At 34.9% G+C, this 27,484-nt stretch overlaps 1 protein-coding gene across 2 annotated transcripts in view; it reads right to left on the bottom strand.

The window, feature by feature from the left end:
- The window catches only part of NDFIP2 (Nedd4 family interacting protein 2), a 67,127-nt gene that overhangs the window by 21,234 nt on the left and 18,409 nt on the right, over window positions 1-27,484 (bottom strand). For both annotated transcript variants that reach the window (XM_057494621.1, XM_036893688.2), the window contains exons 2-3: window positions 14,151-14,316; window positions 9,422-9,555 (exon numbers count right to left, since the gene is read on the bottom strand). In XM_057494621.1, coding sequence (XP_057350604.1) covers window positions 9,422-9,555; window positions 14,151-14,316 — 300 coding nt within the window. The remainder of the gene's footprint in view (window positions 1-9,421; window positions 9,556-14,150; window positions 14,317-27,484) is intronic.

Genomic DNA, 27,484 nt, shown 5'->3' with positions numbered 1-27,484 from the left:
TACGATTCTGTGTACAAAAAAATACTAACATATTTAACATGTTTGCTTGTTACTGTAGAGAACTTCTCTGAAAATATATACAAAACCTTTTATCACTGATTGCCTCCAATATTCAACAACTATCAACAGAATACCATCTCTATATAAGAATTTGCTTCCTACTTGAGATATATGAATTACATACAACAAAGTTGCTTCCCTTTCTTTCCCTATATTTCACTGACAAGAATAAACAACAAATAAAAACATGTTATTTATGCAATTATTAAAATGTGTAAATGCACTGCAAAAAAAAGTTAGGAAAGGGTGTTTAATAAGGGTTACAGTTTTAAATATGATGGCCAAACAGGCTTCACTGAAATGACACCTAAAGGAGAGAGGTTAAGAAACTTAGCTGTGCAGTCATCTCACAGAGAAGTGTTGCAGGCAGAGGGATAAGCCAGCTCCAAGGTCCTAAAATAGACTCACAGCTGGTATTTGGAGCAGCAGGAAGAAGGCTAGCATGGTTTGGTCGAAGTCATTGAGAGAGAAAGTAAGAAGAAACGGGGTCTGAGTCCACTGAAAGACCTTGGATTTTACTAAGTGAATTGAATTTCAAGCTAATTCAAGAAATAAACATTAAAGCACAGTATAAGCCCCCCAAAACATTCTCAATATGATGGCAATATAAATATTTCATAATTTTTTGAAACACTAGTCCAGAGATTTTTTTGTCATGGGACATAATTTTTAAAAAGATAGAAGACATATGCACAAAGAATTCCTTTACATTAACACTGGAAAACACACACACACACACACACACACACACAGACAAACACACATTTGAAAATAATCTAACTGTTCACTAGAAAGGAATGGTCACTAAATTATAGTATATTGATTTCATGGAATTTCACTCAACCATTAAAGTTAACAGAAAAATATTATACACAATGCTTAAAAAATACAAATATGCAATAATTCAACTACATTAAATACTGACTTATAAATCAATAAGTAGGAAGAAATGGTAAACACTTTATAAATCAATTGGTAAATAAAATTGGTAAAAGACAAAATATTTTAATATGAATTATTTTAAAATATAAAAGAACAGATGGATTAAAGATGGTGGCATGAGAGGTGAGAAAGGCTTCCTCATAAAACCACATATAATACTAAAATATAATTAATACAACTAATCCTGAGAGAGCAACAGGAAAAAAGACTGCACCAGACTGCATACACCTGGAGAAAAGAGCAGACCTCACGGAACAGGGTAACATACTAAAGCTGCGGCCCAGCGGGACCCAAGCCCTTCCCCACCCCAGCTCACCGGCAGGAGGAAGAGAAACAGCAGGGAGGGAGTGGAAGGCCTGGGACTGCTGAATACCTAGCTCCAGAGATCTACTCTGGGAGCACAAACCTACATTTCATGGTGCTTTCGTGATTACGGGGTTGGAAAGCTGAGACAGGCAGAATTCCTGGAGAGACTGAGATGTGAGTTGCTTGTGAAAAGCAGGGATCCATATCCAGCTGCTCTGGGACAAAAGCTTATACCTGTGTGCTCGGCCCACTGGTTCAGGCAGTGGAGACAGGCACAGCAGCCCGAAAGCGGGGAACAGCTCTTTCCTACCCCCAGGCACCAATCCCACTCCCCTGCGACCCCCAACATTGCTTCAGGGGCTGAACAGCTCCAAAGAGTAGAGCTTCTGGATACTAGAGGGTGCCATACACAAATATGAAATGCCATAGGAATGTGGTCCAGAGTAGAATTAACATAACTCCAGAGAAAGATTTAAATGACATGGACCTCGTGACTCTTCCTGAAAGGGAGTTCAAAACAAAACTCATCAACATGCTAATGGAGTTAGGGAAAGATATCCAAGAACTCAGGAATGAATTCAGGTTGGAGATCCAATCGTTGAAGAGCACAATGGAGGGTATTAAAAGCAGGTTGGATATGGTGGAGGAGACAATAAATGAAATAGAAACTAGAAAAGAGGAATACAAAGAAGCTGAGGCACAGAGAGAAAAGAGGGTCTCTAAGAATGAAAGAATATTGAGAGAACTGTGTGACCAATGCAAACGGAACAATATTCGCATTATAGAGATACCAGAAGAAGAGAGAGAGAGAAAGGGATAGAAAGTGTCTTTGAGGAGGTAATTGCTGAAAACTTCCCCAATCTGGGGAAGGAGATAGTCTCTCAGGCCATGGAGATCCACATATCTCCCAACACAAGGGACCCAAGGAAGACAAAACCAAGACATATAGTAATTAAATTAGCAAAGATCAAGGATAAGGACAGACTATTAAAAGCAGCCAGAGAGAGAAATAAGATCACATACAAAGGAAAGCCCATCAGGATAACATCAGACTTCTCAGCAGAAACCTTACAGGCCAGAAGGGAGTGGCATGATGTATTTAATGCAATGAAACAGAAGGGCCTGGAACCAAGATTACTTTATCTGGAAAGATTATCATTTAAATTTGAAGGAGGGATTAAACAATTTCCAGATAAGCAAAAGCTGAGAGAATTTACCTCCCACAAACCATCTCTACAGTCTATTTTGGAGGGACTGCTATAGATGGAAGTGTTCCTAAGGTTGAATAGCTGTCACCAGAGGTAATAAAACCACAGTAAAGAAAGTAGAACAGCTAATTACTAAGCAAATGCAAAATTAAATTAATTTTTAATTTTGTTAGCCTGATGAGCTATCCCCAAAGTCAATCAAGGGATAGACAAAGAATACAGAATATAGTACCTAATATATAAAGAATGGAGGAGGAAGAAAAAGGAGGAGAAAAAGAAAGAACCTTTAGATTGTGTTTGTAACAGCATATTAAATGAGTTAAGTTAAACTCTTAGATAGTAAGGAAGTTAACCTTGAATCTTTGGTAACCACAAGTCTAAAGTCTGCAATGGCAATAAGTACATACCTATTGATAATCACCCTAAATGTTAATAGACTGAATGCACCAATCAAAAGACATAGAGTCACTGAATGGATAAAAAAACAAGACCCACCTATATGCTGCCTACAAGAGACTCATTTTAAACCCAAAGATATACAGACTAAAAGTGAAGGGATGGAAAAAGATATTGCATGCAACTAACAGAGACAAAAACGCAGGAGTTGCAGTACTTGTATCAGACAAAATACATTTCAAAACAAAGAAAGTCACAAGAGACATAGGAGGACATTACATAATGATAAAGGGGTCAATCCAAGAAGAAGCTATAACCATTATAAATATGTTCCCAACACCGGAGCATCCACATATGTGAAACAAATACTAATAGAATTAAAAGGGGAAATAGAATGCAATGCATTCATTCTAGGAGACTTCAACACTCCACTCACTCTGAAGGACAGATCAACCAGACAGAAGATAAGTAAGGAGACAGAGGCACTGAACAACACAATAGAACAGATGGACCTAACAGACATCTACAGAACTCTACTCCTAAAAGCAACAGAATACACATTCTTCTCAAGTGCACATGGAACATTTTCAAGAATAGATCATATACTAGGCCACAAAAAGAGCCTCAGTAAATTAAAAAAGATTGAAATTGTACCAACCAGTTTCTCAGACCACAAAGGTATAAACCTAGAAACAAATTACGCAAAGATAATGAAAAATCCCACAAACACATGGAGGCTTCACAACATGCTCCTACATAACCAATGGATCAATGACCAAATAAAAACAGAGATCAAGCAATACATGGAAACAAATGACAACAATAATTCAACACCACAAAATCTGTGGAACGCAGCCAAGGCTGTGCTAAGAGGAAAGTATATTGCAAGACAAGCCTACCTCAAGAAAGAAGAACAATCCCATATAAGCAGTCTAAACTCACAATTAATGAAACTAGAAAAAGAACAACAAATAAGGCCCAAAGTCAGTAGAAGGAGGGACATAATAAAGATTAGAGCAGAAATAAACAAAATTGAGAATAAAACAATAGAAAGAATCAAAGAGAGCAAGACCTGGTTCTTCAAGAAAATAAACCAAATACATAAACCCATAGCCAGACTTACAAGAAAAAAAAGAGAGTCTACACACATAAACAGAATCAGAAATGAGAAAGGAAAAATCACTACGGATACCACAGAAATACAAAGAATTATTAGAGAATACTATGAAAAGTTATATGCTAACAAACTGGATAACCTAGAAGAAAAATACAACCTTCCAAGGCTAACCTAGGAAGAAACAGAAAATCTGAACAGACCAATTACCAGCAAAGAAATTGAACTGTTAATCAAAAACCTACCTAAGAACAAAACCCCTGGACCAGATGGCTTCACCACTGAATTTTATCAAACATTTAGTGAAGATCTAATACCCATTCTCCTTAAAGTTTTCCAAAAAATAGAAGAGGAGAGAATACTTCCAAACTCATTCTATGAAGCCAGCATCACTCTAATACCAAAACCAGGCAAAGAAATCACAAACCAATATCCCTGAGGAATATAGATGCAAAAATACTCAACAAAATATTAGCAAACTGAATTAAAAAATACATCAAAAGGACCATACACCATGACCAAGTGGGATTCATCCCAGGGATGCAAGGATGGTACAACATTCGAAAATCCATCAACATCATCCACCACATCAAAAAAAAGAAGGACAAAAACCACATGATCATCTCCATAGATGCTGAAAAAGCATTTGACAAAATTCAACATCCATTCATGATAAAAACTCTCAACAAAATGGGTATAGACGGCAAGTACCTCAACATAATAAAGGCCATATATGACAAACCCACAGCCAATATTTTACTTAACAGCGAGAAGCTGAAAGCTTTTCCTTTAAGATCGGGAACAAGACAAGGATGCCCAATTTCCCCACTTCTATTCAACATGGTACTGGAGGTCCTAGCCACGGCAATCAGACAATACAAAGAAATAAAAGGCATCCAGGTTGGCAAGGAAGAAGTTAAACTGTCCCTGTCTGCAGATGACATGATATTGTACATAAAAACCCTAAAGAATCCACTCCAAAACTACTAGATCTAATATCTGAATTCAGCAAAGTTGCAGGATACAAAATTAATACACAGAAATCTGTTGCATTCCTATGCACTAACAATAAACTAGCAGAGAGAGAAATCAGGAAAACAATTCCATTCACAATTGCATCAAAAAGAATAAAATACCTAGGAATAAACCTAACACAAGGAAGTGAAAGACCTATACTCTGAAAACTACAAGACACTCATGAGAGAAATTAAAGCAGATACCAATAAATGGAAACACATCCTATGCTCATGGATAGGAAGAATTAATATTGTCAAAATGGCCATCCTGCCTAAAGCAATCTAAAGATTCAATGCAATTTCTATCAAAATACCAACAGCATTCTTCAATCAACTAGAGAAAATCATCCTAAAATTCATATGGAACTACAAAAGACCTCGACTAGCCAAAGCAATTCTTAGAAGGAAGAATAAAGCTGGGGGCATTATGCTCCCCGACTTCAAGCTCTACTACAAAGCCACAGTAATCAAGACAATTTAGTACTGGCACAAGAACAGACCCATTGACCAATGGAACAGACTAGAGAACCCTGAGGTAAACCCAACCATATATGGTCAATTAATATCTGATAAAGGAGCCATGGACATACAATGGGGAAATGACAGCCTCTTCAATAGCTGGTGTTGGCAAAACTGGACAGCTACATGCAAGAGAATGAAACTGGATTATTGTTTAACCCCATACACAAAAGGAAATTCGAAATGGATTAAAGACTTGAATATAAGTCATGAAACCATAAAACTCTTAGAAGACAACACAGGGAAACATCTCCTGAATATAAGCATGAGCAACTTCTTCCTGAACGCATCTCCTTGAGAAAGGGAAACAAAAGCAAAAATGAACTCATGGGACTACATCAAACTAAAAAGTTTTTGTATGGCAAAGAACACCATCAACAGAACAAAAAGGCATCCTACAGTATGGGAGAATATATTTGTAAATGACATATCTGACAAGGGGTTAACATCCAAAATATATGAAGAACTTACACACCTTGAAACCCAAAAAGCAAATAACCCTATTAAAAAATGGGCAGAGGATATGAAGAGACAGTTCTCCAAAGAAGAAATTCAGATGGTCAACAGACACATGAAAAGATGCTCCACATCACTAATCATCAGGGAAATGCAAATTAAAACCACAATGAGATATCACCTCACACCAATAAGGATGGCCAGCATCGAAAAGACTAAGAACAAATGCTGGCGAGGATGTGGAGAAAGGTGAACCCTCCTACACTGCTGGTGGGAATGTAAGCTAGTTCAATCATTGTGGAAAGCAATAGGGAGGTTCCTCAAAAAACTAAAAATAGAAATACCATTTGACCTAGGAATTCCACTCCTGGGAATTTACCCAAAAAATATAATTTCTCAGATTCAAAAAGACAGATGCACCCCTATGTTTATCGCAGCACTGTTTACAATAGCCAAGATACAGAAGCAACCTAAGTGTCCATCAGTAGATGAATGGATAAAGAAGATGTGGTACATATACATAATGGAATACTATTCAGCCATAAGAAAGAAACAAATCCTACCATTTGCAACAATATGGATGGAGCTGGAGGACATTATGCTCAGTGAAATAAGCCAAGCGGAGAAAGACAAATGCCAAATGATTTCCCTCATTTGTGGAGTATAACAATGAAGCAAAACTGGAGAAACAAAATGGCAGCAGACTCAAGAGACTCCACAAATGAACTAGTGGTTACGAAAGGGGACGTATGTGGGAGTGTGGGTGGGGAGGGAGGGAGAAGGGGATTAAGGGGTATTATGTTTAGTACACATGGTGTGAGGGGTCACAGGGAGAACAGTGTAGCACAGAGAAGGCACACAGTGGATCTGTGGCATGTTACTACGTTGACAGACAATGACTGCATTGGGGTACGGGTGGGGACTTGATAATATGGGTAAATGTAGTAACCACACTGTTTTTTCATGTGAAACCTTCATAAGAGTGTATATCAGTAACACCTTAATAAAATAAAAAAAAAAAAATATATATATATATATAAGAGAATAACTGTGGTATTTTCTTCTTCTTAATTTCCCTCATTGGCTCATTTAAAGAAAGCACATAATTAACTGTCATTTATTAAACACCAAATACATACCATATAATAGTGAGATGCTGCAAGTGTAAACACAAGGTCCTTGTCCTGGAGTTGCTCACAATTTATCAAGTGCCAGTTTTTATGTCAAAAGACAAGTTGGTGACACACAATTTAAAACAAGGTGCAAAAAATGAACCCTGCTCATTAGAAGGTTATAAGAGAACGTAATGAACAAGCCAGGCTCTAAAAGGTTATAAAGCAAATTATTTGGAATTCAAATATTTTTCATAGGAATATTAAAAATGAGTAGTTCATTTCTATAAATCTATTTAATTATCCCATAATTATACATGGAACACTACACATTAGAAATAGGAACTAGTAGAAAACAGTGTTGTTTCCACGTCTCCCAGCTAACTCCACTGCCCTGATGTAACCAGATTTAAGAAAAAAGCTTTAGGCTCCCCCAGCTGAGATTCAAGTACACATGAATATACTCAAAAGCTAATCAGACCAGTTTTTAATCTGAATCAGGTATAGAAATTCAAACTCATTCATATTTTGCAGAAAGAGGATGCTGCAGCACTGGGTTAGGAACTAATGAATTTAAAACATTTTTTTTTACAAGGACCTAAATTAGTCTGTGTCCATGAAATTTTCCACAATCCTCACAAGCTAGAGTTGTAATGATACCAGAAGCAACAGCAAACAGAAAACTTTTCTTTATGGTCATATTCCAATTCAGGCTGGGGACTACATTACTTTCTAAAACAAGACACTAGAAGTGATGACAGTAAAGGGATGGAATTTCTAATACTTCAGAGTTTTCTCTCCAAAAGGCAGAATCACCTTTTCTCAAAGCACAAAGAACAAGAAATCCTTTCTACTGTCTCTTTAGAGTTCTACACTATTGTGTGGAAGTTAGGCAGTAGAGGACCCAAGGACTATAGCATGCTTTAAGGACTTTTGCCATTTCCACTGAGCATTTCCTCAAGTTGATTTTGATAAAACTCTAACTTTACAGATCTGCCCTCCTCTATGATTCTCCCCTCCCAGTATCAAAAATCCTTACTGACTGAGCTATATTCATGTCACTGTCTTAACAGACTTACTTTCCCCCTGAGAGGGAAAACGCATAAATAATAAATTTGAGGTTTGCTGTCTCTATGTGCCCAAAGCTATTTATGTTGATGTTTAACTCTGTGTGTGTGGGAGGATAGGAGTGGGAACAGGTATGAAAGGGTTGTAGCTGACGAAAAACATTCAGCTATTAGATAATCAACAACACTGGGCTCTGGCCTGATGATAAGAAGAGAATGCTATACATAGAAACATCTTTCTCTCCCTCTGTCCTTCACCTAATGCTAGCTCTCCTGCGTAATGTGATTTTTGTGTGTGTGTTTTTCCTGAAGAAAATGAGATGAACCCAGCCATGTGTAATGACATCTCTACAGTCTGAAAGAAAAAAAAAAAAGCAACAAATTCTAGTCCTGCTTGCAGCCACTCTAAAATACAAATAATTCCCACCTTTTACCTGGCTGCAGAATAGCGCATATGCAACTAAATGATTCCCCATTATTGAGATAGCCAATCCTTCTACCAGAACAAGAAACAACATACATGTAAATCACTGACTCTATGACTCTATTACTTGAAGACAGGAAGATGAGGAAGGAAGGGCCGATGGAATCCAAATTTCTAGGGCAGAATGAGTTAAAAGGACAAAAAAAAGTTAATCGACAAACATAATTTGAAGGCCTTGTAACTTATTTCTCTGTACATTTTAGCCTGCCTTGATTGAGTTCACTCATTGAGTCACTAGACTGGTCATGCTAATATATAAAATAATAGAAAAAAAGATGATTTATGATTACAGTTATGGATTACAGAATCTAAACTATTTAAGGAGAGAAATAAGGACATCAACAACGAAGAGTTCGAATGGGATGGGGGTAACCAGAGTGAGAGGTCAGAAGGGTGGAGGGTGAAGGTCAGCACATGAGAAGAGAGAAATCAAGATTTAGGAAGTGATGAATGTACTGGGAAAGATAAGACCTAGGACAACAACAAGCTAAGATGAGGTGCAGGGGAAGATCAATAGAAATAGAAATAGAAACAGAAATAGAATGAGAAGGTCAAGGAATGGAGAAGGTGAATGCAACTAGGGAGAGTGCCAATTTCACCAAAATGTGACATACATTAGTAGCAAAGTAAATACTAAAAATAAAAAAACCTACACATACAGAGAACTTTTTTGATATTACTAAATGTACACATTAATTAATAAAACAATACTCTCAAAAGGAAATGATACAAGGTTCTCACTCTCTGAGCTGTTTCTGCGGCGGCGGCCGCCATTGCAGCGGCTTTGGCCTTCTCAGCCTCATCATACGTAGGAAGAGAGGTAGCAACGCTGTACGGAGGTGGCACAGGATAAAACTCACTGTAAACTTCTGTATCTGAAGGAAAAGGATTAAAAAAGATAACCATTAAAACAAATTATTTAATATAATTTTATAGCCAGAAACTAATTTAATAATTTACAACAGGCCACAAAGGGCTATTACTATTTGCAGTCCTGTTATAAGCTACGTAACATATAAATCAGTATAACTGTATATATTTAGTTTTATGTTTACTGTAGAGAAAGGACTGATAAATATCCTCTAAAGGCTGATATACAAGAACATCAGGAATGAAGTTCTGAAAATCTGTGCAAGACAAGAGAAACTCACCATATGTGAACATCTTCTATATGCCTTATTGCTATGCTCAAAACATTTAATTTACTTTTCCACAATCTTACAGCCAAAAAAGTAGAAATATCAGGAATAATAACAGACATATATAGCACTAACCATTAACAAACTACTTCCATATACATTAATCTTAGCAACTCTGATGATTTGCCCAGTATTGCATAAGTGTAATTGGCAGAACCTGGTGATTTCTTGACTCCAAACACTTTGCTCTGAAAATATATGAGGTTAATTTTTCCACTAATCAGTTTAAGCAACTTCCCAAATCTCCTAAGCAAACTCAGTGTTTCTCCTTATGAAACAACTGATGATTTTTAACTCTTCTTTACTCTGACCCTTTCTCCTCCCATTTTTCCCTATTTAGTTTAGATTTTCTTTTTATGAAAAATTCATCCCTCTCCAATTTTTAAACTATTTCTGAAATATGATCCCCAGCAATATATTACAACAGTAAGTACAGACTGCTTATTAAAAAAACAAAAACAAAAAAGCACTGCATCACTTATTGCCAACTTAAGGAGAGTAAGTAAAATGACACAGATCAATCAACTGTTTAGACTTATACTGGAATCCATGGCATGAAAACAGGTAGATTCTAAAAGCAGCATATACCACAATGTTTGACTTCACTTCTGTGATTTGCTCTGTTACAATTACAGAAGTGTTACATTTTCTACAATGGTTTATAATTTTCTCTATCTTCATCAGAATTTATCTAATTTCCAACATGGAAAAACATTTCATTCTAGCAATATTTTCCTTACTGTGTTTTATGTATATAGGTTTTAAAATAAGTTTTTAAATGCTCTCAATAAGAACTAAGGATCTAAAGTTAGGCTATTTTTAATTTAGTAAAAGGAAGTGGTAGAAGAGGGTAAATACTGAATGTTATCTGCCAAGAAGCACAAGAGTCATAAATTCTTAGAAAAGACTCATTATTAGGATGAAAAAACATTACAGACAGTCAAGTGTATAGATTTCTTTGTTTCTGAAGACTAGAATAGAGGTAAAATGTAGTGAAAACAATGGTTATGAACTTAAGCAGTAACATTAAAATTATAAATCTTGGAAGTAGGATCAATGATATATGTTACCCAAGGAGATCAGATCTTTTACATTAATATCTTTTATATAATAATACATTACATTTTTGGAAAGTTTTATTAATACCCAAGATAGAAAAAATATCCCTACCAGTAAGAGAGGAAAGTAGGGAAGGAGCACTAAATTGCTACAGCTTTAATTTTCATTTATCGCTTTACTTAATTTTCTTCTACCCTTTAAGGCTGTGGTTCTTAACCAGAGAATTTTAAGTCTGGGGACTTCCAGTCCCAGATGCTCTTCTGAGAAGTTGTGTGGCCTCAAGAAAATCACTTACACACTCTGAAGTTCACTTTCTCATCCATAAAACTGACCCAGCAAAGCTATATTATGTGGTATTACAGATGAAATAGAAAAGTATTCAAGAGCACTCTGTAAATGGTGCAGCATTATACAAATGTCACCTATTATTATTGATGTTGCACAGATCTATAAAACCAATAATGAAGCCACCTACTAAAAAACATCATCTCCACAGAAAATGGCAATGTCAATGGCTTAAAGTATAACAACAATAAGAAGCTGCAGAAAACTCTTATCAATAGTTTTCATTAAATAGAGACCTAAAATATTCTACAAGAATTACTTGGTTCTTGTGGCCATGAATGGCCTTTTTAGCACAAGTGTAGAAAATTTAAAAAGAGCAGTACTCACAGAGACTATAAGAATAACTGAACATCTAGGTACCAGTTTCAGCTTGTCTTACAGTTAAAATTGAGATTTACCTAACTTTTAAAAATGGCATGCTGCATTATCAGAAATGTTCCATATCATAGAAAAATGAGAGGGTTCCCAATTCATATTATGCTGCTCCCATAATATTAATACCAAAACCCTAAAAACAGTATGTAAAATAAGTTATATATCCCACTTATAAAGCTGCGAAGACTTTACATAAAACAGGAATAAATCAAAATCAGAAGAAATTGGAATATGGTAACAATTTATTCCAGGAATATAGGAATGGATTGACTTAAGAAGTCAATAACATATTTCATTACATCAAAAATTAAAGAAGAAAACCAAGTAATTTCACAGTAACTTCCCCAAAAGATGATGCCAAGATTTCTGGACTGCTGGAGCCACTGAAATAGGAAGACTATCAAAGGCAAAGGTTTGGTGGTAGGGAAAGAGGCAGTATGTAGTTGTGGTAGTTTGAAAACTTAGTCTGTTCTTTGAAACTCATCCAATCAACACATGGAGACTAATTCATCAGTCATCTTGAATGATGACTTTAGTGACTACTTTTAACAAACCAAATGCGGCAGATGTGACACTTGAAACAATGTAATAACAGGAGACAGCTTCCATCTGGCCTTCCTTCAGAATTGTTTCAAGGTTGTTCTTGGAACCCAGCCTGCACTCAGTGAGGAAGCCCAGGACACAGGGGCCACATATAGCTGTTCTAGCCAGCAGCCCCAGCTGAGGCCCTAGCTAAAGCCTACATCAACCACCAACATGTAAATAAGGAAGTCATGAAGATGACTCCAGCCCCAGTCAAACCACAATCACATGAGACCTGGGAAGAAATCACACAACTGAGCCCAATCCACCCCAGAACCATGAGAATCAATAATAATAAATTATTGCTATTTTACTCTATTAAGTTTTATGTAGTTTGTTACACAGCAATAGCAATGGTGGCCACAACAAAAGGATTGCAATTTCAGTCTTAGCATTTCCATCATTTTGGATAAAGACATCATCAGGAAAATAACTCATTTTCTTTCTCCAAGATTACTATCAAATATACATACATTTTAAAATCTAGGTAGCAAATTATTGCACTATATTCTAGAAATTTGCAAAATAATGATGAAAATTTAGCCCATAATAAATTTAAGTATCAATCCTGCTTTGGCTTATTTAGCCAAAGACAAATAAAAGTGATATAACTCAATATTAAAAACTTGTGCATCCAGAGAAGACAAATAGCGACTCTGTGGCACCTTACTATGCTGATGGACAGGGACTGCAATGGGGTGTTGGGGGGACTTGATAATATGGGTGAATGTAGTAACCACAATGTTTTTCATGTGAAACTTTCATAAGAGTGTTTATCAATGATACCTTAATAAAAAATAAAAGTAAAAACTTGTGTATCAAACCTGGCACTGAACAAACTATTGATCAAATGAGCATTATATACAAATAAAAGAAGTTACTAATTTAACTAGCAAGAACACTTTCATGAAGATCAAGATGATTTTCAGTAACTGTCTAAAAAAGTAAATGGTTTGGTGTTAGAAATATTGGATCTTTTTACACATCCCATATGGTCTCAATAAATTTTGTACAAGGAAAAATGGTTAACTAGAGAAAGTTGGCATGAGTTTGAGAGAATCAGATGACATTTGCAGAATAAGGGATAAGGATGAAATACTCTAGTAAAGGGTTTTTTGCTAAAATGTTTTTCAATAATCAACTTAAAATGATTCATAATGAATTTATTAAATATTTGAGGCTATTTATAATAGTATACAAAATTATACTAAAAATTCAAATGTATACACACACACACACACACACACACACACACACACACACACACACATAATTATTAACTTGCCATTACTAGGAAAATACAAATTGTAGCCAGAGATTAAAGTAGTTCTTCAGAATGACCTGACAGAAAAGATGAACAGTATGAACAGTAGGAAGCAGGAATCACTGTCTTTAGTCCTAAATTATTACCATGTGTACAGGCTAACATTATGTACCCCCTTCACCTGTTTACACATACTCAGCACATTCCCATGAACACTCATTATCAGTAACACCTTGCTTTGTGACTACATAAGAGAAATATTAACACAAATACATGTATGTATGTGTATATACATGAGTATATATGCATGTGTGCATGCATGTATATGTGTGTATGACTATGTATGTATATTTATTTATTTATTCCAGAAGTTATATACTAGTCCATTGGGAATATATTCTAGTAAGCATGGGAATGTTTAAATAGCTATAGTTGACACTAATTTTTTAAAAACAACCATATGAGACAAGTAATATGTGAAGTAAATATTCTGCAAACTATCCTTGGGAAAACCTTTTTTAGAAAGTCATAAAGCCAAGAAGTCCATTAACAGACTTGGTAATTACACAAAAGCATCCTGCTTTAAAAAACAAAAACCCCTGAGCTACTCACAGTACCAGTAGTTGTTTCATACTAAAAATGATACCTGAAGTTGTAGGTACTTCCACAGTAATACTACTGTAAGGTGGAGGACAAGAGTCAGATTCGAGTCCTGCTGCTGACGGAGTCATCTGCACCATCTGCGGGGTCGGGCTTGAAGCCGATGGTTGCTCTACAGCAGATGATTCTGAATGATCCTCTTCATTGTGAAGCTACAAGAGCCAAGGAAAAAGGAAAGGTGATTCTGATTGTTTTTTAAAATTTTAAACTAATTTTTAAAGATTGTTTCAGGCAAAGGATTACTTCTTTAGCTCAACAAGAAATAAAATAACATTTTTTAAAAATGAACAAAATTTTTAGGAGATCTAATCAGTCACTAAGTTTAGAATTTTGGTAGTTTCTTTACATAAAGATGAAGTTCCAGTTGCTAAGAATTTAAAAAGAAAAGAATCGGGATTATAAATAGATTTAAATTCATTTAATCCTACAGTAAATATTGCCTACCTTGTATCAAATCACTGTGTACTACAAAGAACTCCTACTAATATAACCACAATACCCATTTCTATTACACTAATAACCTAGGATAATTAGAAACATAGTCTGATTTAATGAAATGGAATACTGATATACAAACATTCCAAAAATACAGAATACTCTGGTTTTCTCAAGTACTAGAAGACTTACTTATAAAAGCAAAATGAGTTAACATGTATATAAAATTCTGAATCTGTTCATCACACAAATTCATCAAAAGCTCATTAAGTAGTAGATTCTTTAATCATTTAACTCTTTTAATCCTCACAACAAACCTGTGAAATAGAGACTGTTATCCCATTATCAGATGAAAAGGAAAAAAAAAAAACCCACAAAGCTGAAAGTGTAGAGACTTAAAATAACTCTAAGACATCTCAACAGTTGGAAGGGCAAAGCCAGGCATCACAGCTAAGCACTGTGGCTGCAGACTTCTCACTTCATTTACGGTTATCTTTTAAATGGTCTTTCATTAGGAGTTGAAAATACTACATAGAACCAAACTTATCTGAGACGAACCAAAAATATCAATATTCTAAAAAGCAACTGATTAAAAAGGTAGTACAATTAATCCTTAAATATACTTGGAAAGGATGTCTTATTAAAATATTTTTAAGACACTTTAAAATGACTAAGAATCTCTGTTTGGAGAGAAATTACAGATTTTTAACATTATTCAATTTTCGTATTTTAATTTACTCCTGTTACTTTAAGAAATTCAGTATTAAAAATTGTCCTACAAAGGAATATTGTCACAGAGCAAATCTGTACACATACAAATTGGAGTGTTGCAAAATAAGAGAAATGAACATGCATTTTGGAGTTTAGAAAGAAGAGCATACAAATTCTTTCTCCATCTTTTAGAAGCTCTGATAAACATATCTTCTCTGTGCCTCAGTGTCTTCACATGTAAATTCTGAATGCAAATTCCTCACAGAATTGTAAAATAGTATTCGGAAAGCATCTCGCATAACATCTAACACACAGAGGCATTTAATAAATACAAGTTTCCCCTTCCTCTTCCCTTTTCTTTGACAGACTTTATTTCATGGACTCAAAAACAGAAATTACGTGGTGCCATCAATCCAGTAAGTAGTCACTCACTTGCCTTTAAAATATACATATACATACACATATATCTCCAAAGTAAAATAGGCCAACTTACTTATTGCTGTTTGCAGGTACCCTGGTAAGTGAACACACTAGCAAAAGACTTTTGTGAGTATATAAAGTTATTATGGCTCTTAACCAACTGTCACAAACATACCTAAAATCATTTCTCAAGATAATAAGAAAACTTTTTTATAACACGAAAGTTTATATAATAAAATCCACTCACAGAAATTGAATTATAAGGTCAAATAATTATAAAGTGAACTTTGTGTGAGCTTTACTAGCAGCCTTTTCCAAGTAGGCACTAAATGACCATCCTCCTGACCAGCGACACTGTCCTTATACCCAAAGCATCTTCCATGTTTCCCACTACAAGATACTCAAAAGAATTCCTAACTTAGTCCTTTTTGATCATACCTTTAAGAGCAAAAATGCTAGATGAGAAAATAAAAGCAAATAAAAGGAAAGTACAGATTCATACTTAGCAATAGCAACTAAACAAGTAATAAAATAGTAAAGGTGTCGAGAGGAAACCACTTGTCCATATCCACCATTAATGCTGCAAATGTCAATGAGCTGTACTAAAGAGCAATCAATATGCTGTATAACAAAGCAGCTCCCCTTCAGTTCTTCACAACAGTTCTTACCACATCAAACCTATAAATGTGCTTGCCAAAACGGCCAACTCGTTTTTAAAACCTGCCAAAATTTATTCAAGTAACTACAATAAAAAGAGTAACTAGAAAGTAGTTACTTTTACATACTGATCTCAGAAGTAAAGCTTTAGAACTTGTAAAACACATCCTAATTTATTTCAATTGCCTCAACAACCCTAATTTTTACCAAATTACAATATAAGTGAACATTTGGCATGTGTCAACAGTAAAATGCAGTAACTCAGTCTACAGTCTCTACCCACTATAGCACAGAACTTCCAACTTACTTTAGATATAAATTGTAATTTTGATATCTTGGTGCTTCTAATATATTAATCTACCTTGATGGCTTTTTAACTAAATCTATACAAGAGCTGAAATCAAATGAGACAATACCATTTGTGGAAATTTTCCTTTAATCATGCTGTCCAATGGTTCTGTTTTATACTGTTTAAGGATTAACTAAAAAGAAAAAAAGGGGGTGGGGGGCCTACATTTATACAGTAATAAACCAGGTGGTGTCCTCAGAAGTTATCTTCCCATGTGTACTATTTATGGGACACCTGAGAAGTGTGGGCAATAAGCACATGAAAATTAAAATACGTCTTTAATACAGTAACAAGGTTGATGGCAAATTTCATATTGAACCATGATTTTTTAGCCTGAAGGTTAAAAGGATAACAAGAGGGCTACCTTTAATGTTATCTGCTAATCTTCATAGATGTATATTGAGTGTTTTTAGGAAGAAAACTGTTAAGGATGTGATAAACTCTAGCTGGAAGTCCAGCCTTCCCCTATATAAACTATTGTTTCTTTTACTTTAATTGGCATGTCTCCTATATTATAGTCCTTCATTCTATCTTAAGGTGGTAAAATATTAATGCAATAACAGTAAGCTTTGCTTTTGTGAAGTTACAAATGTCACTGAATGTTACAAATGTTTTCTAAATGTACCAAAATGAGAATGTATGGATGTGCTACAAAGTGCTAACTAAGCGAGCAGTGCCCTGCACCAGAACCTGGTAAGTTAGCCTGTAGTATGGCCTTTTTTTTCATTTTCTTCACATTTCTTTTCTCTTCTTTTATAACTTGGGCATAGGTCAGAGAAACAGGAAGAAAACTAAGATTAAAAAAAAAAAAATTTTTAAGTTGTTAAAAAAAAAAAAGTATCTGAAGAGCTAGTATATTTTGTATATTACTATATTCTGATTATATTTAGTACCTGAAGGCAAAACTGGGAAAAAGAGTTAGTAGTTGCAAGGAGAAAAATTTAAGCTCCATAGAACAACTTTCAAGTTTTTAAATTAAAACTTTTTCACTATTAGAGCACTAGCTTTTCTGTGGAGCAACAGATATTTTCAGGCCAACTTTGGATGACTTCTGGCAAGGTTGTTGTATAACTGGGGTGACCATATAGCTGTTTTCTTCTAGGCAGTCCCACATTACACCTGTTGTTCCAGGGTTCCACTCAATGTAGCATTTTCTCCAACCCTTTCATTCTCAAAGAAATTGCATGGTCAACCTACATATAACTGCATTCTTGTCTTTTGTACAATACTAATAAATGACAAAGGTTTCTTCTAACTCTGAGACAACATAACCTAGTAAAACCTCGGCAATCTCTTATTCTAAATTGCTTTACTTAACACCTGATTTAGAGAGGAAAATGCAGATGATGGTTGCAATAAAATTAATTGGTAGAGTCAAACTACTCATTTTAATCACCCATGCAGATAGTGAGTTTCCTATATGATAGGGTAATAGCAGGTGCTAAGAAATCTCTACAGATAGCCCAAGTGACCAAAATCACTAGCTCAAAAAACAGGTTCCCACAAAACACTGCTGCTTGGTAAATGGAGCTAGATTTCTACCAATAAAACTGAATTACAGCAGTCTTTCTCATTCACATACTAATACTGATGTTGGGGTTCTTGTCTGCAGAGTCAAAGAAAGAACTTAGCAAATACTCAAGGTAGGAGAGCCAGGGAGAGGCTTTTATTTAAGATAAAGTGAGAAGACAGCTCCTGGCTCACACAAGGAGGGGACAAGAGAGCCCGTAGTTGTGCATTGTCTAGGGGTTTTAGAGGCAGTTGAGGATTTTAGGGAACGTGATAAAGGGCTTAGGGTTGTGGGCTTGTTAAGTGGTCTCTGAGTATTTAAAATTAACTTAACACAAAAAATTTACTGCTCTGATTTCTCTCTGAGATACCAGCATCTTGGTCTGGGAGCATACCAAACAAGACTGCCTGCCCAGCCCCCAAGGTGAGCTGAGCTACGGTCTGTTTGCTAAAGAGTAAGTTAAGAATCTTACTTCTTAACTTTCTGAGTATTAAAATGCAATCTTATTTTTAAGATTGAATCCTTTCTGCCTTTTACTATGTTGTTTATGGCTGGGCTTACTTGGCGTTAAATGCCCAGATTGCAAATCACTTTATCAGGTCTAGAGGAGGAAAAACAGCACATAGGCCTGGGCCTTTTAGCATGCTAAAGTGAATCTTACACATGATTATAAATGATTAGCATAATAAAAACATGGGCTACTTTCCTTTATCTAGGGAATATTAACTTGATCTTACTGAAGGATGACTCTAGAGCTTTAATGTTTAACACAGAGTTTTGGTAGGGGCTTTCCTTGCATGTTGCTACAGTGCTCTGACTAATTAATTATCTTGCCTTGCTTTTTCCAGAGGGCCTCACCCTCCTCTGACTACACCCACGGTCCCTGTCTCAATACTATTCAGCAAACTAACACAATTTATCTTAATTTTAGGTTTTTTCCCCTCTAAACCTTTGCTATCTCTGTACACTTTTCCACTAATGAGAGTGAGCATGCAGCAAAGTAAAACCACAATTAGGAAACAATGTAAAAGCAAAAAAATCAATGTTCATTAAAAAACTGAGTTAGCAAATCATGCCTAATTTTCAGCTTCTTTTGAAAATACAGAGGTTTGGTTGTAGTTTTGTATTTCATGATATAATACAGGCATATTTTCACTAGTAAAAACCTTTTCTGTTCATGTGAAAAGAATACCATTATTAGGTCCAATGTTCTATCACCTGAACAAATTTGAAAAAAATTATTTAAAACCACTTGTCATCAGATATTTTATCAAGGCACAACTGAACTGTCTTTTAAACAAGTAAGTTTTTGTTTCATTTTAAAACTATTATCTATTCATATGTCAGAAGGTGTAGAAGAGTATATATATAGTGTAAATGGATTTTTAAAATAATGAGAGGTTATTTAATAGATATGTGCAATCAAAAATCTCAAAGGATATTTAAGAACCAGCAAAGAGCTGCAGGTGGGGGAAGATATTTCATCATTTTCTACTTGAATTTTTCACCTTTAACATAAATTAACTTGACATTTTTAATTTTTAATAAATAAAACCAGAATGCAATAAAAACAAGCATCTGATTTCTGGTTTGTCATGTCTCAGAAGCAGCAATAGTAAAGCAACACTATATTATATGATAAGAAGTTTTTACCCACATAAAATGTTACGCAACATTACACTAGCTCTCCAAGGTTTGTGTGTATGCAATTTTCTATTGAAAATGGTAAAACCTGGAATTGTAACCAAATAAAAAATACATTTGAAGAATACAAATCAAAATATGTATCTGTATCTGTCTTTTTAAAAGGACTAATAAGGAGAGGAATAATTAATGGGGTAATAGAGTGATTAAAGAATAGAAGACCAAATTTACATTTCCACACCAAACCTTTTCTGAGCGTTAGACTTACATATCCATTCATTATTAACTCATTTCTTAAAACAACACTGAACATAATCACATACACAAAAAAAGGGATCTGGGCTGAATATGTTCAATTATTTTCCTTCCATGCCGCACATTCCATGCCTACGTAACTTCCACACATTGTTCAGATCTTATCTTAAAATACAGTAAAAATGCCAAAATAGGTATCATCAAATTCTGAATGGACCCCTTTCAGTCAGCAGAATCTGAACATTCAAGGGGTTTTAAAAGCAAAACTATTTAGGCACAAGAATAAAAAACAAGAGCTAGTAAATTCTAATTGCAACCATTTCCTTCCAGGCAACAATCACTTGCAAGTTTGTGCTACTCCGTGAGGCCCTCAGGGTTTAGGGACCCTGGCCACCTCTAATTATATTTGGGACTGCTTCCACCTTCCCAATCAGATCATAAGCTTCTGAAAATTAGGAAGTATCCTTTATTCATTTTGTTATCCCCTAAAAGAGGCAGCAGAGTACATTTTTAGGACACAGAGTAGGCTTTGCATAAATACACAGTCTTCTAAGCCTCCTGGAGTTTTTCTTTCACCAAAATGAGAAAGGAAACTTAGTCAAGTAATGGATGCACTCAACATTTCAAGATCAAGAATCACACCTCATATATTCCTATGTTGCTATGATGCTTTACACCTAGTAGAAACATAACATATTTAATTAATCAACTTTTGTGGCAGTCATAACTTAATAAGCAAATATTTGTCGCCCAAAGCTTACTAAATTAAACTGTTTTCCAAAAACCGTAGATCACTGAATTACACATCCTAAACAAGAATATAAATTCTAACCCCATATCACTCATCTTCAGAATAACTACTCTAGAGATAGCCATTCTTAAAACAGCTAGACAAGATATCCAATGATAAAGAAAGTTATCAAAAAAACAAAGAACTATCCTCTCTCACCACAAAATCAGAGTTGGCAAAGTTAAGGTTACTGGATAAGAGATAAAGAGATAAACTACTTGAGACTCCTGAGAAACTTTACACACTAATGGAAGAAGCATCAGTGATTAGAGCACAAAACTGTAACAAATGTTCTTATGCAAGACTTTTACTTATCAAAAAATAGTTTACTATTAAAGAATACAGGTACAAAAAACAAAAATTAGATCACAAAGGGGTACCTTTTGATACGAGTTCATAAGAATGAAAACTCTAGGAAAACAAAATTTATGGAACAAAAGAAAACAGCACACAGAAGGAATATAAATTATTAATGAAAAAAAGAAAATATTCCTAATAATTAAAAGAGAAAAAATTGTGTGTTAGGAAGGTCAGAGGAGTTAAACTATTAGTAAGATAAGAGCATACATTCACTCCACCACCTTGAAAAGGCAGGGCAGTTTGGCAATTCCTAGTAAGGTTGAAGGTTGTGAGACCCAATAATTCTACTTCCAGATTTTAACGCTAGAAAACTCTCACACTTGGATATAGAGACATGTCAAAGAATGCCATTTCGGTACTATTTATAATAGTGACACTGAAAAAAGCTGTCTGCCAGCAGAAAATGAATAAATATTATTCAATGATTCATGTAACAAAATTCAACATTTTAAACTGATGATTTATGAATCATCATAAATCTATAAAACATGCTAAGTGAATAAAGCAAGCCGAAAAAACATAAAACAGCAAAGTACTGTAACATACACTTTCATATAATCTAAAACTAAAGTATCTATTGTATACAGTAAAAACATGCACAGAAATGATATACAACTTCAGATAGTTTAAGGGGAAGAAGGGAGAGGGAAGGCATGAATGTAAGGCTTCGGCTTATCTTAAGAAATAAAAGGAAAAGAAAGAAAAAAATGTTCAAAACCTGAAACAAATAAAACAAAATATAAACATCTTTCATCTCCATAGTGGGCATAGAACTCTCTTTTACTTTTATCTTTATGTTTTTATCTTCTGTACTTTTCTTTATGTTTGAAATTTTTAATAGTTTGTTTACATTTTTACAAGTTGAGTTAGCCAAGCTGTCTTCCATGTATAAAGTACACGTAACCCCTATATGCAGTGTTTGAAAAAACACTACTTCATGATGAAAATCAGACAATTAGAAAATGAACCAAATAAAAAGCAAAGAAAGAGAAAATCAATGGCAAACGACAGAAGGTTAGCACTGAATACTTCAAATACAGAACTAATGCTAAACATAGAGCTAAAGACTAAACAGCTGCTGGCAAACAGAAACATATACCCTGAAAAGGTAAAAATGTAAACAACATAAAAATCAGCAACTGGGGAATGTCTTTGTACCACTCACCTCATCTTTCACAGTGGGGATTTAATCGCTAATCTAAAATTAAAACACACAACTTTAAAAATCAATTTCTTACTGGTTTTTATATTCTTTTCTTAATTTTAATGAAAGCCTACATAACCTAATAGCTCTAGGTTAAGGAAACCTTTATCTGGAATTTAGGTTTCTTTCCTTGCTGTTAAATTGAAACAAAATCATACTGTATTTTCAATTTAAAAAATAACAAGGAACATTTTTCCATTCTTGTATCATTATTACTGTCCATAAGCACAAATGATGTCCAAACGTTAATGTAAGTTATTTCCTGTTGTCAAGATTTGGGTGTCTTCATTGCTTCTTTCTTTTGTACTTGTGTTGCCTGTATTTTTAAAAATAAGTATATATTGCCCTTTTAAAAAACTTAAAAGGTCATTATAAAAACACTCACACTTTAGCCTAGCAATTCTCATTTTAAGACTATACCCAAAGAGACCCAGTAATTCCACTTTTAGGAATTTACCCAAAGAAAACTAAAATCTCTGATTCGAAAGATACATGCACCCTATGTTTACCACTGCATTATCTACAATAACCAAGGTATGGAAGCAACCAAAATGTCCATTAATAGATGAATGAATAAAGATGATGTGGTACATATACACAATGGAATATTAATCAGCCATAAAAAATTAAAAAAAAAGTCTTCCATTTGCAACAATATGGATAGGCCTAGAGGATATAATGCTAAGTAAAATAAGCCAGGTGGAGAAAAACAAATACCATATAATTTCACTGATACGTGGAATCTAAAAATAATGAACAAAACAGCTGTAGACTCACAGATACTGAGAAGTGGCAAGGGTTGGAGTGGGTGGGTGAAATAGGTGAAGGGGATAAAGAGGCAGAAAATCTCAATCACAATATAAATTAGTCACAGGGATGAAAGCATAGCATAAAGAATATAGTCAATAGTTTTGCAACATCTTTCTCTGTTGACAGTAACTACACTAGTTGGGATAAGATCTGCTATGTATTAACTGTTGAATCACTGTATTGTTTACTTGAAACTCATATAATACTGTGCATCAACTATAAATCAATTAAAAGGAAATAATCAGAAACTTGAAACAGGATTTCTTTATAAACTATTCATCATAGTGTTTTAAAAATGGAAACCTGTACACAATCTAGTCATCCAAAATAGAATAAATACACTGTATCAGTAAAATGGAATGCTATACAGCCATTTAAGGTAGTGTTTCTAAAGGATATTTAAAGACAAGGAAATGCCAATCATGGTATACAGTGAACAAGTTGTGTGTGTGAAAAATAATATATTATTTCATTTTTAAATAAGACAAAATGTTAGGAGTTTCAAAATGAATGTTAACAGACCAAATGGGTATGACTGCTTGCAAGCTGTATTTTCTTTTGTTGTTTTTTGGGGTTTTTTGTTTTTTTTTTTACTTTTCTGTATTTTTACCATGTCCTCTAGAACAGACGTAAAAGTAAAAACATTTTTAATGTTCTTAACATACATCAGAATGTAACATGTTAAACAGATTTCCATCTTTGTTTAAAGGAATAAATTTCTATAACTTAGAAAACAGTCAATGCTATTTAAAAAAATCACCACAGACTACATCTATTTAATAACCTTTTATATAACTGCTATCATCTCTACACAAAAAGAAAGTCGGTGACAGAAACCCAGATATGCACACGTTTCTCATTCTCCACCAATCAGTGAACAGTACTAACACATAAAGTAATGCCAGCATGTATCCATTTCAGTGTGATTTTCTAGTGAAACCCATTTTAGAGGTCAAAATGACTCATAAGGGCTTCTTTATCTCTTTCCCACCTAAAACAAGAGTTTCCATCATGGTGCCCTTTTCCTGTAACTAGTTGTTAATCACACTATAAATTTGTCTATTTGATCTACAAAGGCACTGTTTTCACAGTAACACTATCAATTCCTTAGAACTCCAATTGTAAGGATGGCACACTAACATTGTGAGCAACATACCACCAATATTCCAACTGCTTTATTCAACAGCTCAGCTAATAAAGGACTCTGCAAACTTTCCACCAAACGCTCCTTGAGAAGATGCTCGTATAGCTCGGCAGTACTAAACTAATGTGGCAGTAACTGCTGTGTTGGTCACCTTCCACTGCAGCCCCTATGTAGAAGCATAAACAGTGTCTCCTCAACCCACACTATACTCCGATCAGACACTTTCACATGATCTAAATGCTACGTAGTAGCAAAGTGAAAAAATGATAAAGACATATTGAAGGACAAAGAAGGAGGTGGGAGAGGCTCCCTCCCACTGGTCTAATTTGGGATTGTCCCTGAGCCTCAAAATAAATGATGATAGCATCAGATTATTACCAACACAGAATTAAATAAAAATGATGAATTCATACTGATATAAATGAATAAATAAATAGGAGGCAAGGGAAGTTTCTCCTTACAGAATTCTAAATAGTAAATGTAGAAGAAATGATAGGAAATCACCATTTGACAACCACGATAGTTACAACTATTTCCGGCAATAATAACCTATGAATTCTACAACCAATGGGTGAAAGTACAATTAGGAAAAAAAGGGCATTTGGGGGGTGTACTACAAAATAACTGACGTGACCCTCTCCAAAGGACTGTCATGAAAGACAAATTGCAGAGAACTGTCACAGATTAAAGACGGACAGTGTATATCAATTCTACCTTAATAAAAAATTTTAAAAATAAATAAATAAAAATAAAATAAAAAAGACAAAGACACACAACAACTAAGCACCCTATCTAATCAAGAACTATATCCTGATTGAAAAAGAATCCTTTTTCTTTTGCTATAAAAGATATTAGTAGGATTACTGTTGAACTATGTTTACAGAGTATAATATCAATGTTATTTTGATAGTTTGCACTGTTGTTTATAAGAGAATATCTTTGTTTTTAGAAAATACACACTAAGATATTGAGGTGAAAAGGGACAGCATATCTGAGATTTACTTTCAAGTATTTCAGAAAAAAATATAGTGTGCATATGTATACATACATATAAAGAGACTCACAAAGCAGATATGATCAAACGTATTTGAGGAAACTGGGTGAATGGTATTTTTTGTACTACTTTTTCCACACTTTTCTGTTTAAGCCTAAAATTATTTTAAAATAAAGAAAAAACAAAATGTATGAAAATATAATGCACTGTATAAAAACAAACAGATCAATTTAAACTCTACAATCCAGCTTCTCACATTCTCACAATTTCCACTCTATATATAGTTAGAAATCTTATATGATCGTTAAAAATCTCTACACCTTCAGTCACTTTACAAAATGATTTCTCCACATTAATCAAATTCCAACTTGCCCTGGATGGCACTACATCCAGCAAAGACTTCTCAAACACGAAAGTTAATCCTCCCACCACTCCCCTTTATCTGGGAACAAGAGAGGGAAAATTTTCTTGGATACTGCCAATTCTAGATGAAGAGCCTGTCTTGAAGTTCACACTGTCTACATAGCCTGTCAGAGCCTCTCTCATCCTGTTATTACTAGTATTTGCAAGGGTCCAAATCATTACCCAAGAAGTAAGACTTACAACACTCCCTACTCCCAAAGTCATTCCCTCTACCTAAAATCCTACCATAATACAGGATGGTAAACCAAATCAACACCTCAGCTATAAAACAGGAAGTAATGATATTCAGAGTTGAGTGGTCCAACTCTCTGAGGAGAACTACCTTACTTCTCTGCTTCTCTGACCTGATACTGCTTCTAGAACTAGAACTGCTTCTATTAAAAAAGATTAGTTCTCTACATCTTAGTTCTTAGACACAAGCTCCTGGCCTTTACTTTGCTCATTCCCTTACTCCCACCAAGTCTATTCTTTGGGACTGCCATATGCCATCACCTGGTTTTACTTTCTAACATATGTAGCCTGGACTATAAAGTAAGAAACTTTCATGATACCCTCAATTTCCTAGTTGCCATATCCTCTGCCACATCTACTCTATGGAGACCCAATTTGGGATGTGTCTGTTTATCTCCTAGTAAAGGAAGGGAAACAAATCACATGATTGGGTAGACTGGTACTACAAATTTTGCTTCTAATCCCAGCAGGGCCATCAGAACTCATCATCACCATGGCAGGGGTTTCAGCTCGGCCACTCTTGTATTCCCCACTTCAACCACGGAGCTCTCATTCCAAATCTTCGCTTCCTACTTCACAGAGGAAAACAGGTTTTCAAGCAAAAATTCCTTCAACTTCTCTCCTTTGCATCTCTAAACTTAGCATTCTGGCATCCATCCTAATATATTCTTTGCTCCTAAATGCCAGACAACTGTACAGAGAAGATCCTGCCTCCTGAAGGATCATTTTTTTCTTTCAATTACATCTCTCCTTCCTCTTCTCCACTTCTCTCTACCCACATGTATAGTCTATTCATGCCATATTTAAAAAAGAAACAACCTGCCCCTGCTAAAAATGATTTTTTCCTCGTGCTTTTCAAACTATTTCCATCTCTTCCTTCTTTCCTTCAGTGACAAACATCTTGAGAAAAAAAAAAAGAGGTATCTATCTATTCTCATTCTGCGCACTTCTAATTCTCATTTCCTCCCCAATCCATTACCATCTGGCTCTCACTCAAAGAGCTCTTGCTTTGAGAAGACTGACCTCATAATTGTTAAATCTAAAAGCTTTTCTAGTCCTCATGATACAAAAAAATCTGTAATACATTCAATACAACTGAATATACTTCTAGACTTTGTTTTTCTTTAGCCTCTAGAGAACTATTTCCTTCTGGTTTTCCCCCTACCTTTGACTATTCATTCTGTTTTTTCCAAAGGGGTCCTTATTTTCCTCTGCCAACCTTAAAGAGTCTTAGCTAAAACCAAATCCAGGGCCGTGAATACTGCCTCTGACACAGACTAGACTGAAGCTGGCTGGTGTGTAATTGGTTTGATTTAGTTTCATTTGCAAGGCATAAGGCAACTACCCCTATGTAATATTGTTATAGTTACTGCACAAGCATCA

The sequence above is a fragment of the Manis pentadactyla genome, chromosome 17 (genome assembly GCF_030020395.1).
Source record: "Manis pentadactyla isolate mManPen7 chromosome 17, mManPen7.hap1, whole genome shotgun sequence".
NCBI lineage: Eukaryota > Metazoa > Chordata > Mammalia > Pholidota > Manidae > Manis > Manis pentadactyla.
This window is presented reverse-complemented; position numbering and strand designations above follow the sequence as displayed.